This window comes from Cannabis sativa, chromosome 1, assembly GCF_029168945.1.
Source record: "Cannabis sativa cultivar Pink pepper isolate KNU-18-1 chromosome 1, ASM2916894v1, whole genome shotgun sequence".
Taxonomy (NCBI): Eukaryota; Viridiplantae; Streptophyta; class Magnoliopsida; order Rosales; family Cannabaceae; genus Cannabis; species Cannabis sativa.
This window is the reverse complement of record NC_083601.1, coordinates 46838330-46853503: the sequence shown is the minus strand read 5'-3', so window position 1 is coordinate 46853503 and position 15174 is coordinate 46838330. Positions and strand designations below refer to the sequence as shown.

General features: G+C 34.4%; 4 protein-coding genes across 4 annotated transcripts; 2 read left to right on the top strand and 2 right to left on the bottom strand.

The window, feature by feature from the left end:
* Positions 1-126: 126 nt before the first annotated feature.
* Positions 127-1560, top strand: LOC115707872 (uncharacterized). Its single transcript, XM_030635959.2, has one exon. It carries the CDS (start codon positions 342-344, stop codon positions 1299-1301), a length of 960 nt encoding a protein of 319 aa, XP_030491819.2. The 5' UTR covers positions 127-341; the 3' UTR covers positions 1302-1560.
* A 151-nt stretch (positions 1561-1711) lies between these two features.
* LOC115707869 (putative pentatricopeptide repeat-containing protein At3g15930) lies at positions 1712-4388 on the bottom strand. The gene has a single exon (XM_030635956.2). It carries the CDS (start codon positions 3991-3993, stop codon positions 1807-1809), a length of 2187 nt encoding a protein of 728 aa, XP_030491816.2. The 5' UTR covers positions 3994-4388; the 3' UTR covers positions 1712-1806.
* Positions 4389-5104: 716 nt separating this feature from the next.
* Positions 5105-8934, bottom strand: LOC115707871 (zinc finger BED domain-containing protein DAYSLEEPER). The gene is made up of 2 exons (XM_030635958.2): positions 8630-8934; positions 5105-7429 (listed from the first exon to the last, which is right to left on the bottom strand). Exon 2 carries the CDS (start codon positions 7427-7429, stop codon positions 5384-5386), a length of 2046 nt encoding a protein of 681 aa, XP_030491818.2. The 5' UTR covers positions 8630-8934; the 3' UTR covers positions 5105-5383.
* A 1719-nt stretch (positions 8935-10653) lies between these two features.
* LOC115707870 (PX domain-containing protein EREX) lies at positions 10654-14512 on the top strand. The gene is made up of 10 exons (XM_030635957.2): positions 10654-11072; positions 11467-11577; positions 11770-11868; positions 12032-12118; positions 12277-12385; positions 12538-13079; positions 13157-13321; positions 13402-13644; positions 13786-14004; positions 14098-14512. The coding sequence occupies exons 1-10, from the start codon at positions 10809-10811 to the stop codon at positions 14353-14355; spliced, it is 2097 nt and encodes a 698-aa protein (XP_030491817.2). The 5' UTR covers positions 10654-10808; the 3' UTR covers positions 14356-14512.
* Positions 14513-15174: the final 662 nt, after the last annotated feature.

The following is a 15174-nucleotide window of genomic DNA, read 5'->3' as shown; positions in this document are numbered from 1 at the left end:
GGTATAAAAACTAATAATAATTTGTAATTTTCACATTATAATACTAACTCTAAATTTACAGAGCCGATTGGGCTTGGGCTGGGTTCATAATTGGGCTAGCATAATAGGCCCAAACTAGTTTTATTGCAAATATACCCTTACATTCTTAATTTATTTACAATAGGACCTCTCCAAACCGCGAATTGAGCTTTGGCGCCAGTTCCTTTGATGTAGTTACGAATTGGCGCCGACCCACTTCGCACTGGTAATATTCAAATCCCTAAGCCCACTGTTTGTTTCCCGAGAAAATTTCAGTAGAAAAGAAAATATCGCTAATCCTAGAAGATAGATAGAGTAGAGAGATGAAGTTCAAGGCGTTTTTGACTGAGAATGGTGTTTGCCTACTGGAAAAGAGGTTTTTACCAGCTCTTGACAAGATGGGGAAGATTTTCCATCTCTACCTCACCAGAGACCACGCTATATTCCTCCATAATCTTCTCAATGGCGACGGAATTCAATCCATCGCTCAATTCCGTAAAGAAGCTCTCTTCGACGATTACCGTATCTCCAGCCAGAACGAGGACAGAATCGCCTTCTCCATTGACGTTTCGCTCCTCCACCGAGCTCTTCGTAGTAGTGTCAGCATCTGTACAGAGTTCGGAACTGGTCCAACGGCGAATCGCCTCCAGATTAAACTCGTAAAGAAACTACCAGTGAATTCGACCCAGCCGATGCCATTCCTCACATTTGAAACCAAGGGATTCAAATCGGCGGTGATTCAAGATGTTCCGATCTCGAAACCTTTGTCTAGAGCTCAACTTCTCGAGCTTCAAACGGCTCTCGACATGGCACAGGATTTGCCTCAGACTCTTGTTCAGGTACCTGATATGAATCAGTTGCAGAGTTTCGTGGATCGAATGAAGCACTTAGGGGAATTGCTTAATGTCTCCATCACCAAATATGGGGATTTACATGTACAGATTTCAAGGACACTAATCACGCTGGGAGCTGAGTTTCGGAAATTGTTTGTTATAGGAGCTCAGGCAGAGGCTCCAGCTGAGGATCGAAATCTGAGTGCTCAAACTCGATCCTCTAGAGCTATTGAAAGAGGAGACGGTCAATCAGTTCAAGTTAGTGTGAAACATTTTGCTAAAAGCCTTTGCTACCACTTGGCCAAACCAGATTGTGCTTTCTATGGTATTGCTCCTCAAGGTGCTTGCTTGACAGTGATCTTCCAGTTCTTCATTCCTGGTTCACGTCAAATGGACAAGTCAATCAGCTTGCATTGCAGACTTCCTGTGCTTGACCCAGGTACCACTTGATGCTTCTTCGGATTTTGGACCATTTGTGGTTAACCATCAGTGTAAGACAACTACTACTGCTATTAGATATTATAATTGTCAGTATATATATTGGCTCTGTTCTTGTGATGTATTAGATTTCTAGTATTACCCTTATAAATGTAATATTTACCGAAAAAAAAAACCCTTATAAATATAATTGCTTTCTTGATTAGTGGTTTGTGTAACAAGAATGCTCTAATGAGTTATATAATCTGATTATGGTAGAATTTTGTTTATGCTTTCTTTCTAAAGCTAAGCTCTATGCCTAGCCTTACAATATTTGAGGACTATAAAACTGTAGTAATTTACTATATGTTGAGTTCCTAGTCTTGGGTTTTGTTTATGCATGTTTGAAGCTGTAGAAAGATTTAGTAAAAGCATATCAGATATTTTTATAATCATGCTCGAAACCATGAATTGTTATTGCATTTTCTAGAATATACAGTCAGTCAAGAATCCTTGGTAGTGCAGTTTTATTATACTTCTACCAATAATCTTTACACGAACATGACCCATGCCTGAAATGGTGGAACCGGGTTCGGTCTCTAACAACTACTTCTCTATTATACACCTTAGATACCAACTTTGCCATTCCATGACAATCCACACACATTCTTAGGTTCTTCACAACTCTTATTGTCACCCCTGGCTTAGAACTAATAAGGCCAAATGCAATAGCCAACTTCTCACTATGGCGGTACACTGCACTCTCTTTCTCCTCTTCTCCCATATCCAGAAATACCTCTGATGTATCAGGTGAATACCCAACAGATTTTAAATCTGTTGTAATTTTCTCCAAGTGTGAATATATTTCTTCAGATTGAGGATGTGACAGGTCTCCAGCTACAAATTCATGAACCGTACCATTCATCTCTATCAAACTGCATCCCGGGGTCTTCTTGATTCCCCTACTACTCATCATCTCTCTTGTCTCACGCAAACGCTCCCATTTATTACAAGTTGCGTAAATATTGCACAAGAGATTGTAAACAGCACTGTTTTCAGGCTCCAATTCGAGAATCTTTTTAGCTGCAATTTCAGCTAGTTTTGCGTCTTTATGAACTCTACAAGCACCAAGAAGAGCTCCCCAGACAATCGAATTTGGCTTCACCGGCATGTTAAGTATGGTCTCATATGCTTCTTTTAGATGCCCTGCTCGGCCAAGAAGATCCACCATACATCCATAATGTGACACATTTGGTTGAATTCCATGTTGACTGATCATACTAGCAAAAAACTTTCTTCCTTTATCCACCATGCCGGTATGAGTACAGGCGCAGAGAACACCAATGCAGGTCACCTCATCTGGTGTAATTGAAGCTTTCAGCATCTGAGAGAACATATCGAGAGCTTCCTCACCATGTCCATTAACAGCAAGGCCAACAATCACAGCAGTCCAGGTAAATTTGTCTCTTTGAGGCAATTCATTAAAAACCATTAGTGCCTTTTCCACATTGCCACACTTAAAGTACATATCTATTAGTGCATTTCCAACAAAGGTATCTTTCTTGATCTTGTTCTTGTCTATATAAGTTTTAATCCATTCTCCTAATTCAAAAGCACCTAGATGAGCACAAGCCGTTAGGATGCTAACTACGGTGAACTCGTCCGGTCTTATCTTTGAAGTCTGCATCTCACGAAAAAGCTCCAACGCCTCTTTAAACCGGTTCACTCGTAAGTATCCATCAATTATGGCTGTCCAAGAGACATAATCTCTTTCAGACATGCCATCAAAGTACTTCCGAGCTAAATCAATTTGCCCCGAGTTCGCAAACCCTTTGACAATTGTAGTCCAAGAAATCACATCTCTAGTCTTCATGCTCTCAAAAATCTCAAGTGAGGTACTCATTTCTCCACAAGCTGCATACATATCCATCAAAGCATTTTCCAAAACTAAATTAGGTACAATTCCACTCTCTTTAAGATATCTATGAACCTGTTTTCCATTATCCAAATCTTTCAATTTGGAGCAAGCTGAAAGCACCAAAGAAAAGGTAACAGAAGTGGGCAACACTCCTTTTCCCATCATTTCCTCAAAAAGCTTCATTGATTCATCAAATCTTCTCACTCTATTATACCCAGATATCATTGCATTCCAAGTAACAGCATCCATCTCATAACACATGTCAAAAACCCCACGAGCCATATCAACCAGACCACTCGAAGAGTACATATTCACCAAAGCATTTTGAACATAAAGATTCGAATCAAGCCCAAATTTAAGCACATGACCATGCAACTCTTTCCCACAAGCCAATGCAATATCACGAGTAAATCCCTTAAACAAAAAGGGAAAAGTATAATGGTCAGGCTTGCAATTCCTTTCCAACATAGCTACATACATGTACACTCCATCTCTAGGACAATGCATCCTCATCCTAGCATTGGAATAGCCTTTGATCATGGTGTTCCAAAAGAAGACACTTGGTTCAGGAATTACATCGAACACTTGACGTGCATATACCATGTTGTCGTTTTGTTGAGCACAAGAGGTGGCAATGATTTTATTCTGTACAAAGGGAAGTGATGTAATGCCCAGTTTGATTGTTTGGGCGTGGATTTGTCTGAGTTGTTCAATGGATTTGCAATTCTCGAATAGGTTTATAACTGGTACTGGTAGATTCTCTAAAGAAGGTAAGTGGGTTAAAGCTTGGGATGCCATGGAAATCATTATACTGATTCCCAAAAAGAGTGGTGTTTTTTTTACTTATTTACTTTCTTCAGAATGAGACGTTGAGAATAAGGTTATGCAAATAGCATTAAACGACTTATTTATCCCAACATATATTAAAACGACATGTTGTTCGGTTAAACGACTTGTAGTTTATGTTAACAAACGGCAACAAATATTTGAATGAAATCGAATAATCCAAAAATCTTTTTAACTTGCTTTTTATCTCCATAGTCTCGAAAATTCACCGAAAAAATATACTTTGCTAATTTATGAGTATATATTTGCAAATTTATCAAGTATGAGAGAGAAATTATTAGACATCAGACAAATAATTACAATTAACATACAGTAGAACTCAGAAACAAATTTGTGAAAACTGCAATCCTTTCAATATGAATTAGTTTCTATGTAACATACTATAAAGCCATTAAAACTGCAAGGTAGAAACTTTACTTTTATTATCTCAATTCCTTTTTAATTTTAAATTATAAATATTTAATTTTTAACCGTAATAATACTTATAATTTAAAAACTTCTATAAGTACTAATGTGTCAAGTTAACCACATAACAATTCCTAATCACTTTAAATTATTAAATTATTATTTTTTTAAAAAAATCATTTAAATATGAGAATAAGTAAATGAAACGTAAATAAATATAATTTAGATGTTAATTATTAAAAATTAAATTTAATTATTATAATCACAAATTACTCTTATTATTATTTGAAACTAAGTGAAATAAGTAAGAATACAAGCTAAAAATGTCATTTACAAAATAAATTCATTATACTCTAATAATTGAGGTTAATCCTAAAATACTTCTTTATATGTGAATCACAAATTACCCACAAAACACAGAAAAAATTCAACCATTTATATAAATTTAGGCCTAACTTGTCAAAAGTCATTTACCATTAAATTATTTGTCAGATTTATGTATAATCATTACAGATAAAAATAAGATGCACTTGTTATTCATCTCGAACAAATAAAAACAATGGTTAACTATTTTCCTTCTATTTCTATTTTTTTTTCCTCTAACACAATGTTTTATTATTAGTGTCCACAAAATCCAAATTTTTAACAGTAAAGAGTAAGGAGACACTTTATGAAGTAAATAATTTGTATAAGCCAACCAAGCCAGAATATGGAAAAATTAGCCAGGGCAAGAAGTCCCAAAGTTCAAAGAATCCAAGAATAGGACAATTTCCCTATTGCAAGCATCAAAAAACTATGAACATTCTATAATAGATGAAAATTAAGACAGCATAAAAAGCAATGACTTGAACCACTTATTGGTCCATTTAAGAAAGAAAAAAAAAATCCAATGAGGGTATCATTATCTACCATACCTACAGGGAGAAAATGAAACCTAAATCTAAACCTAAAATTCCATTTTCACAATTGCATTAGTAACCTCAAAAGTTGGTGAGGGTGTTTGTGTTGATGACCCGAATTGGAGCCAATCCTTGGCACAAATAAGGGCCTCAACTGTCACTGGATGCAACGTACTCCGGTACTTGTCCATTCTCTTTATTTGGGTGTCAAAAACACATTCAGGAGCAACACTAGATACTGGTATTGACAAAATATCAGAAGCCATCCTAGATAGAGTAGGGTATTTTAATCTGTTCTGATTCCACCAACTCAGAACATCGAACTCTTGTACCCGAGGTAGAAGAGACTCTTCTAGATACTGATCTAATTCTGACTTCATTTGATGGCTACTTGTAATCTCAGAGATGTAGATTTCAAAATCCGAAAGCCCATCCCCAGTAGAAATATAAGGACCTTCATGATCATGACAAATATCATGAGGTGGCTCTGATTTGATCATGCTATCATCTACTTCTTCCATCATCACTTCTGGTAAAGCTAACATTTGTGTCATATATTCGATAAAGAGTTCATGGATGCCATCATCGACAATTCTAATCCATGTCTCAGCATTCTCACCGTAAATCTTGGAGAATGTAAACTCCACAAGTTTCATTTTGAACCTTGGATCCATAACCACAGCAACTGCTAAAACCAGGCAACAATTACTCCAATATTTATCAAACTTCTCATGTAAAGGTCTGGTCAAGTAGCTGATAAAAGGATCATCACACATGGAAGCTTGAAATAAATCCATCTGAATTTTTGAGGCTTCAGGAAAAAAGACATTTGCAGTAGGGTATGTTGGGGCAGTTAAAATATTAGCCGCGTCATACAAATATTTCAGGTACATGCAGAGAATTTCTACCTGTCTCCATTCATCTATTGAAGGAGTTATCTTGTAGTCAGGGTCCGAGGTATCTAAGCAAGCAAATACTTCTTGTAATTCACAAGCTGCCACCAGCATATGATATGTAGTGTTCCATTTAGTTTGGTCATCGATTACAAGGTCCTTCATGCTAGGAACTTGGAGTTGTTGCTTCAGCTCTAAAAACTTGTCTTCGTGAGTTTCCGAAGTTTTGACGTACTTTACATTTTCACGTATTTTACAAATAACTTCTCTCATGATCCCCAAAGCATCTTGGGCGATGTTACTAAGAACACGAGCAAAGCAATTTCCAACCAATAATTGACCATTGAGCAGGATATGGTTCTTGACAGAAAGAAAGCCTCTTAGATTATCAAATGCAGTTTCATTCACAAAGGATTGGTCAAGAGTCAAGGTAAACAACCGACCTTCTAAATGCCAATCTGACAGGCAAGACACGACAGCTTGACTAAAAGACTCCGGAGAATCAGGAGATGGTACCATTATAACATTTAGAATGCGGCGGTGTAAATTCCAGTCACCATCAATGAAGTGGCCTGTCACGAAAACATACCCCAGGTCTTGATTTGAAACCCATAAATCCAAGGCAAGGCTGACTCTTCCAGGGATTCTATTCACAAGATTCAAAAGGCTTTGCTTCTCTTTCAGGTACATATCCACACAATCACCTTGAACAGTATTGAAGCTTGGCATTTTGAACTGGGGTTGAAGAGTCCGAATGAATTCAATAAAAGCAGGTTGTTCTACCATATGGAGTGGATATTCATGCAGAACTATCATCTTGGCAATCTCATGACAACAGCGGTCTTGGTCAAAAATGAAGGTTGGGAAAACAGGGCTTGTCCTATAACGTCTCTTTGGGGGTTCAGTAACAACAGATCTTGGGCCAGGTGTACCAGTCATTAGTTGATTTTTCTGACGAGTTACTGGACAGATCCCCAAGGCAATATGACGTTTAAGATGGCTGGTTCCTGCCAGCTTCGAGCCAGTAATGTAAGCAAAAGACTTTTCGCACTGTTTACAATAGGCCCTAATGTGTTCAGCATCAACTTTTTTGACCACAAAGTGCTCCCAAACAATAGATTTCTTCCTTCTACGCTTATTAGGCAATATATCAGAGCCTAGAAGCTCATTGTTATCAGTGGGTACTAAAAGGGCATCCATCTACATTGAGAAAAATATTATATTTAGTGACAGAACAGAACGAACATAATACACTAAATGAAACAGAATATGGCAAATGCTTAGACAAATGATGAAATACAACACAGGTCAGTTGCAGCACCGAATATTCAATACAATGTAGACATTAAAATCTATACCTGCAAACCACCCCTCACACCCCCGCTAAAAAACAGCAATCAGGTAGCTAAGATGGTTAAGTTGCTCAATATGAGTGCCTCCAACTTAATTGCAAAGCAATCATATGATAGAGCACAATCTATGACTCTAGCAGAAGGTCCACAAAATGTCACATACAACAAGAAAACTCTTTGTAGAGAAACACTTCTCTTATTCCAATACTATCTGATGGCATTAAAATAAAAATAGAAGCAAGACAAACTTCTAGAGTTCTTCAATATGTATTACATAAACTAGAGGGAAAGCAAATCAATTGAAGCTTTCGTGTTTAACAAATAACTAAACAAAATGCTAATCAACAGTAACTACCTTGAGATACGAAAGAAAATAAAGGAAACAAAAGCAAAAAAATTATCAACCACGAAAGAAAATCTTTCAAAGTGGCAGTTCGATTAGACAAAAATCATAACTGGAATAAGATATGTGGAGTAAACAGAAGCTTGCAAAAAGACACACTCCATTCAAATTTAGCTTCACTGTTAACTTTAGCTACAATTTGCAACATATGTAATGTATAATTTGCATATCATGATGGCCCCACTTGTACGCATAATTATATCTCAGCAGAGCCCTTTAGATAGGATTTAAACATTAAGTCTCGACCCAAAACTGTTCTATCCAAGAAACCCAAACAACTAAACATTACTTGCACCTTAAGCTACATTTGAATACTGTATAAATAATGCCTGATATAATTCTGAGACAAACAAACTAAAACCCCCAACTTAAAAATAAATTAATTAAACTTCTAATCCATGTCTTCACGAGATATGACCCCTAATCCCAATATGTGTTTATAACCTAAATTTCTTTTTCAATAAGAACAGTGTACGGAAAGTGAGTGCGCCCAGCTTATATATACAATCATACATACATACACATATATATTTACAGGAAAAAATCTACGACAGAGAAGAAAACAAATCGAGCATACATATGAAAGGCTAAAACTAAAATAAATAATAAAAAATAAAATCGAAAAATAAAATAAAGAACTTTCACCTGTATCGAAGTGGTGGAGATCAGGAAACGCGCAAAAAGCAAAAAAGGAGGGCTTTTAATTTTATATTGAAGCTATTCAAAAATTTGAATGTACAGAGAGAGAGGTTGAAGACGAAGTTGATGGGCTTCTTCAGCGCCCAAGGTTTAGAGCTTTGGAGGCAAAAACCCTAATGGACCAAAAATTAGGGCTCTGAGATTTTTAGGCCTTTTTGGAGGGAATAAGAATAAAACAATAATAAAAAATAAAAAAAAAATGGAATTGTAATATATTAGTCGTTTTGACTTTTATATACGAAATTTCTTGACGGTCAAGAATCAAGTACACCGACATCCATGGGTATAGACGTAATCACCTCTTACTTCAATCATTCTCCACCGTTGATCATCTTTTGTTTCGCGCAAAACAAATTTATAATAATGGAAATAATTAAAAATATATACTTTCCTTAAGTATAACTTTCAAAAATTCTTCAAAATAAAGAGTGAATTAAAAAGTATAGATTTTATAGTCGATTTGGTTTTCAAAAGTTTATTATGATTTTATTTAAAAAAAAAGTTCATTATTAAATTTTTAGGTACATTTACTAATTGGAATAAAAATAAATAAAAGAAATAAATGAATTTATTAAAAGAAAAATTTTATTTACACTCCAAAAATTTCTAAAAACACTTTATTTTAATAATTTTTATTTTATGTAATTTTTTTTTTTTTTGAGGAAAATGTAAAATTTATATCTTTAATTGTTAAGTTTTTTTTTTTTTTTTTTTTAATTTTTTTCTTCTAATTCATATTCTTAAAAAAATATACCTATCAAATAAATAAATTACATTTTAAATATTATGACAAAAAAATTAAAATAAAAAATTATATGAAATTTTCTTAAAGTAAATATAGACATGAGTTAAAAAAGACATATATGAAAATAAAATTAAAATAAATATTGAAATTAATATAAAATAATGTGAAAAAAATTTTAAAAAAACATTAAGAGTAATTTTTAAAAATTATTTAAGTTTATATATATATTTTTTTTAATAATGAGGTATATTTATAATTTTATGAGTTACAAATATAACTCTCCTATTAAAATATAAAATAATTAGAATTAATATTTTATTATTATTTATTAAACTAATTGAAAATATTGTTAAAAAAAAATACTTGTAGAAATCAAAATTATATTTATTGAATAATAATTAATATGTAATATTTTAATTTTTATGTTGTAATAATTTTGTATATTAAAATTTTTATTGTAAATTTTATTTTTCTATTAGGGGATTCTCCGCCCGTCCTCTCCTCCATTAGGGGATTCTTCACCCATGCTCGATAGGGAATAAACGGGGATGACGATTAAAATTCTTAACGGGGATGGGGACGGGAAGTACTCCCTGCCAATTCTCCACTCCGTGTGCATCCTTATTTTACTGGCGTATAAAATAAAATAGTCATGCGTGCAATACACTGTTTGAACATAATTTTCGGCGTGTTAAACTTTCTCGAATTTCTTAAAATTTTAGAGCATGTCTTAAATAATTATATTTTTTTTTTGACAAAGTGATTTAAATCACTCATGAATTTACGACGCCCACGTCCGCCACCGGCGCTGGAATCTCCTCGAACCAGGATAGCTCATCGTCTAACCGCAAAGCATGCTTTGCCAACCATGGGCCGCTAAAATCTTAGAGCGAGCCCCATGGGACAAAACTGCCCCCGGAAAATTAGACAATAAAACTATAACATCTTCAAACAACGCTCCTAACTCAATAAATACTGAAGTTCCACCTGAAAAAAATATCAAAAAACAGCATAAAACTTTACTTAGAAAACTATTCAAATTGAAGAGAATCAACCAACCACTAAGATTAAGCAACTAGATATCCCTATTAAATAATTATAATTTAAATGACCATAAAAAAAATTTAATAAAAAATTATTTAGAATACTAAAAGAGCCTACTTTTTAGCGGATGCACTATAAAATTTTCCATATTTATTTATTGATTAATAATCATAATCCTATTCACAATCATATTCATAATAATGATTTTTTTCTTGAAAATAATTAATTGAATTTAAGAAGCAAAGCCCTTACTTAATAAATTGAAAAAGTAGCAATTATTTTCGTAAACTGAATTTTGAAAACTGAAATGTTTGAGCAACTCCGAAGAAGAAGAAGATGAATCTCTACGCCCACGACCTCTCTCTTCTCGATTTCAATTATGGCTTCTCCGATTCCATCGACGATTCCTTCTCTCTTCGTCGAACTATGCTTAATTCATCCTTCGCTCATCGCGATGAAGATTTCTACTACGATCACCGCCGCACTATGAAATTGCATGATGCTGCCACCCGCAATTCTACTGCTCCTCCCACCCACCGCCACGATGGCACTTCGCCGCTTCCTTTGGGTATGGATTGGAGTCCTCCTCCTCGTAAATGGGTACTCTTCCAAATTTCCTCAAATTGATGAATAATGATTTGGTATTTAATTTGAGCTTTGTTATGTGTTTTTATGTTAATTTGATTAGCACAGTTTCAGTTTGCCTAAGGTCTTTTTAGATTTTAGGATTAAAAGAAGTTCTCACTTTGATTAGAAAAAAAAAAAACAATTACAGCTTATTTAAAACTGGAATGATTAAAAAAGTTCTCATTTTGATTAGGAGAAAACAACAACAGCTTACTTAAAACTGGAATAATTTACATACTAATTTATTAACACTATTAGCAAAAGATAAAACTTAGACATTGCATATGCCTTTTGTTTCTTTTTTTATTGTTTGGTAATTTGAGCTTATAGATGAATGTAAGCTGAAATTCATAGCTTCTGAATGTAGGAAGGACGGGACTCTGTTTGGCCACATGATCCTCATTCAGGATGGAGCTATTGTTGTGTAATTCCTTCTTGGACTTCTATGCCCAAATCAAGAGGTTCAGACCCTGTAGTGGTATATTTTTCTTTCAGCTTAAATTTTTTGAACTGTCTTACTTTTCTTCTTTCCAAATTAAGCTCTTTTCTGATTGGATTTGAAGTGTTAAGCTTCATTGAACATGAACTTTCAATGTTTGCTGAGTAAATATATATGATGAAAGTGAATTGGCAGTATTATTATTTTTATATTAACATTCATTGGCAACAGTTTTATAGGGTTCAAGTTGGTATACAATCACCAGAAGGTGTCACCACAGTAAGAGGGATATTACGAAGATATAATGATTTCTTAAAGCTTTTTACTGAAGTAAGTAGATGGACTTTCTTGTGCCACTGAAATTGGCATTTCCTAAGTTACTGCTTCCCTTAGTCATATGCAAAATTGATGAACTTAGGATGCCCCAGATGATTTGTTTTTACTAAATCTGTATGCTTTAGCTATCAATCTGACATTTTACCGTCTTGTGTAGCTTAAAAAGGCATTTCCCTCAAAGAAGATACCTCTGGCTCCTCCAAAGAAGCTTCTACCGATAAAAAGCCAGGAACATTTGGAACAGGTACTTTAGATATTTCTCTCATTAGTGTATTGGTATTTTGGTGCTAAATGATACTATGTAATTCAACTATAAACTTTAATGCAACCTTCAACAGACAAAAGTATTATCAGACAAATATATACGTCTTCTTATTCTCAAAATGAATTCATTTCTTACAGCGAAGGTGTTCTTTGGAGGATTGGATGGAAAAGTTGTTATCAGACATTGATTTATCAAGAAGTTTCCAAATAGCAACCTTTCTTGAGCTTGAAGCTGCTGTGAGGTCTTGTAGGTGTTTCTTTGATACGTCTTGACATTATCTTTCTTCCTTTCAATCTTGAGCAACTATATGCTGTAATATTATTACCAATAGAAGGATTTTTATGTATAGATTATTTTTCATGGTTCTTATATGTTTTTTCTTTTTTTCAATGCTTCAGCATTTAATGATATTGATAAGCAAAGTTCAGACGGAGATTCTTCTACTAGTGGTGCGGTTCCACCATTCTTGTCACAAGAGAACTCAGATATGGCATCAAATTATGGTGATGAGATGTCTTCTGAGAAATCTGAACTTAGAATGACGCCTGAAGGGGAAGGAAGAGTTGTAGCCACAGATCAAATAAGCGAGAGTATTACTAATGTTAAACTTCTTCGCCTCAATGGAACTGAGTTTATTCCAGAGCCAGTGGATTCCAGAGCTAGTGGCCATTCTCAGAGACTGTCAACAGAGAGTATAGGAAGTGATTCAATTAGTGATGCTGACCTTCCTGGAGATCCAAGAAATGCATATACTTCAATAGATGCAGATTTACGAATTCCTAGAGATGTAGTTGCTACCTTTCCAGTAAATGAGAGAAATAAATTGAACAGGGTCCTAATAACATTACAGCAGAGACTAGCCACAGCAAAAGCAGACATGGAAGATCTTATAGCGAGATTGAATCAAGAATCTGCCGTAAGACAGTATCTTACAACAAAGGTATGTTTTTGTTAGAATACCTTATCAATCCGAGTTAGTCTTTACGATACTGATAGCATTGAAATATTAATTCGAAGGTCAAGGATTTGGAAGTGGAACTCGAGACTACAAAGCAGACTTGTATTGAAAATATACAACATACTGTTTTCTCTGAAAAGGAAAAGTTTACTCAGATGCAGTGGGATGTGGAAGAACTTCAGAGTAAGTGCATGAAGTTGGAGTTACAACTCAAGTCAGAAGAGGTTTGTTCCCACTATTACCTTTTATCGAGTTTCCTTATCCATTATTGAGTTCTTCAAACAAATAACAAATAAAATTGCAGGAAGGGAAAACACGTGCAGAGTCAACAAAGGAGTTAATCATGGATGAGAATAAGATGTTATCACAGGAGTTGGATGCTGTTAAAGAGCAGCTTCATAATTTTCGGAAACATCATGAAGGCCTTGAGTCGAAATCAAAGGCAGAATTAAAGCTGCTTGTGAAAGAGGTGAAATCTCTTAGAAAGTCTCAGTCAGAACTGAAGGAAGAACTTAGTAAACAAATGAAAGAAAAATTGAAATTAGAGGTAAGGTGTAGTAAATTCCGTTTTGATAATTTCAATAGTTAATATATCTGATGTCGGGGGATCCTGAAAGCATATTAGAATTAAAATCAAACTCAAATTTGTCTGTTTCTGCAATGTGAAACTGATGCTTTTATGTTTCAGAGGGTTGTTGAAAAGGAAAAGAAAAAGGCAGAACTTGCAGATGCAGCTAATGAGAAACTGCTTCACGAATGCGAAATTCTTCGTAGTAGGCTTGATGAATGTAGTGTTAGTTTCCTTGTTGAAGAGGAAGATAAGTTAGTTTTGGACACTTCATTACCTTCTGACACTATGGATTTACTAACAACATCCGACAATCGAATCGGTCTTCTTCTTGCTGAGGTACTGATCTAAATAATGTGCTTTGCTTTCACTTTGAAAAACTAGTGATTAACTTTTTAATCCCAACCATTATTAACATTCCATTAACTGCAGGCACAGCTTCTGGCCCAGGACATGGAAAATCTCGATGAGTCGCATACCGATAAAGTCAACGACAATGTCAACACTTTGAGGAAAAGTGAAGATAAGTTGAGGCAGATTCTAACAGATACACTAGTTGACAATGCCATATTAAGGAAGCAAGTCAACTCAGTTATACGATGTGCCCTGAGAACAAGTTCCAAAGATAATGACAATGAAGAGGATACCACTTCGAGGAGATCCGTTCTTAGCAAATTTTTAGAAAACTAACTATTGCAAATATCAATATGTAAATTCAGTCGTATGTTCATATAAATAAATAAACAAATAATTTCCCACATAATTTTGGTGGTTGTCTTAGTATTATGAATATTGGATGCTCGGAATGTGCATTGTATAATATAATTATTATTTTTTTCTTAATAAACTACACATGTAAACATATATATATTTTATAAATAAAAAGGGTATCATGTGGTAGATTCCTTCCTCACTCTTTCGGTCATTTTGACAATTTTAGGGATCACGTGTCAGTTATAGAAGTCTTATACCTCAATTACTTTAATTGGGTCATCGGTAGTCACTTAAGTTCTCATCACATAGATGGCACCACCGATCAAGTTTTTCTTGAATCCCTTTTTAGAGGGGCTTGGCTGGGTTTAGAATCTTTGACCCAAGCAGAAGAGGATATAAACATGTATTTAAAAAAAGAATTATGGCTAAAAAGTATTCAAACGTTAATTTTTGTAGATAAGTTTTACAAGGTTAAAACTAAAATGCCTCAACTTTGTGAAAGTATTAAAGACTGCAAATGTAAATTCAGTGGACATGTACATTTAAATCAATATATTCCCACATAATTTTAGTACTTAAAATAGTAATGAATATCTTTTTTTTTTTTTTTTTTTGATATTAGTGAAAAGTAATTCGAATTTGAGATTTGCAAGAACATAGTAACTAAGGCCATATTAGATGCTCGGAATGTGCACTGTACAATATAATTTTTTTCTTCATATTCATTTTTTTTCAAAAAAAAAAAAACAAATATATTATCTTATTTTAAGTATTGCCTGGTCTAAAGCCTAAACT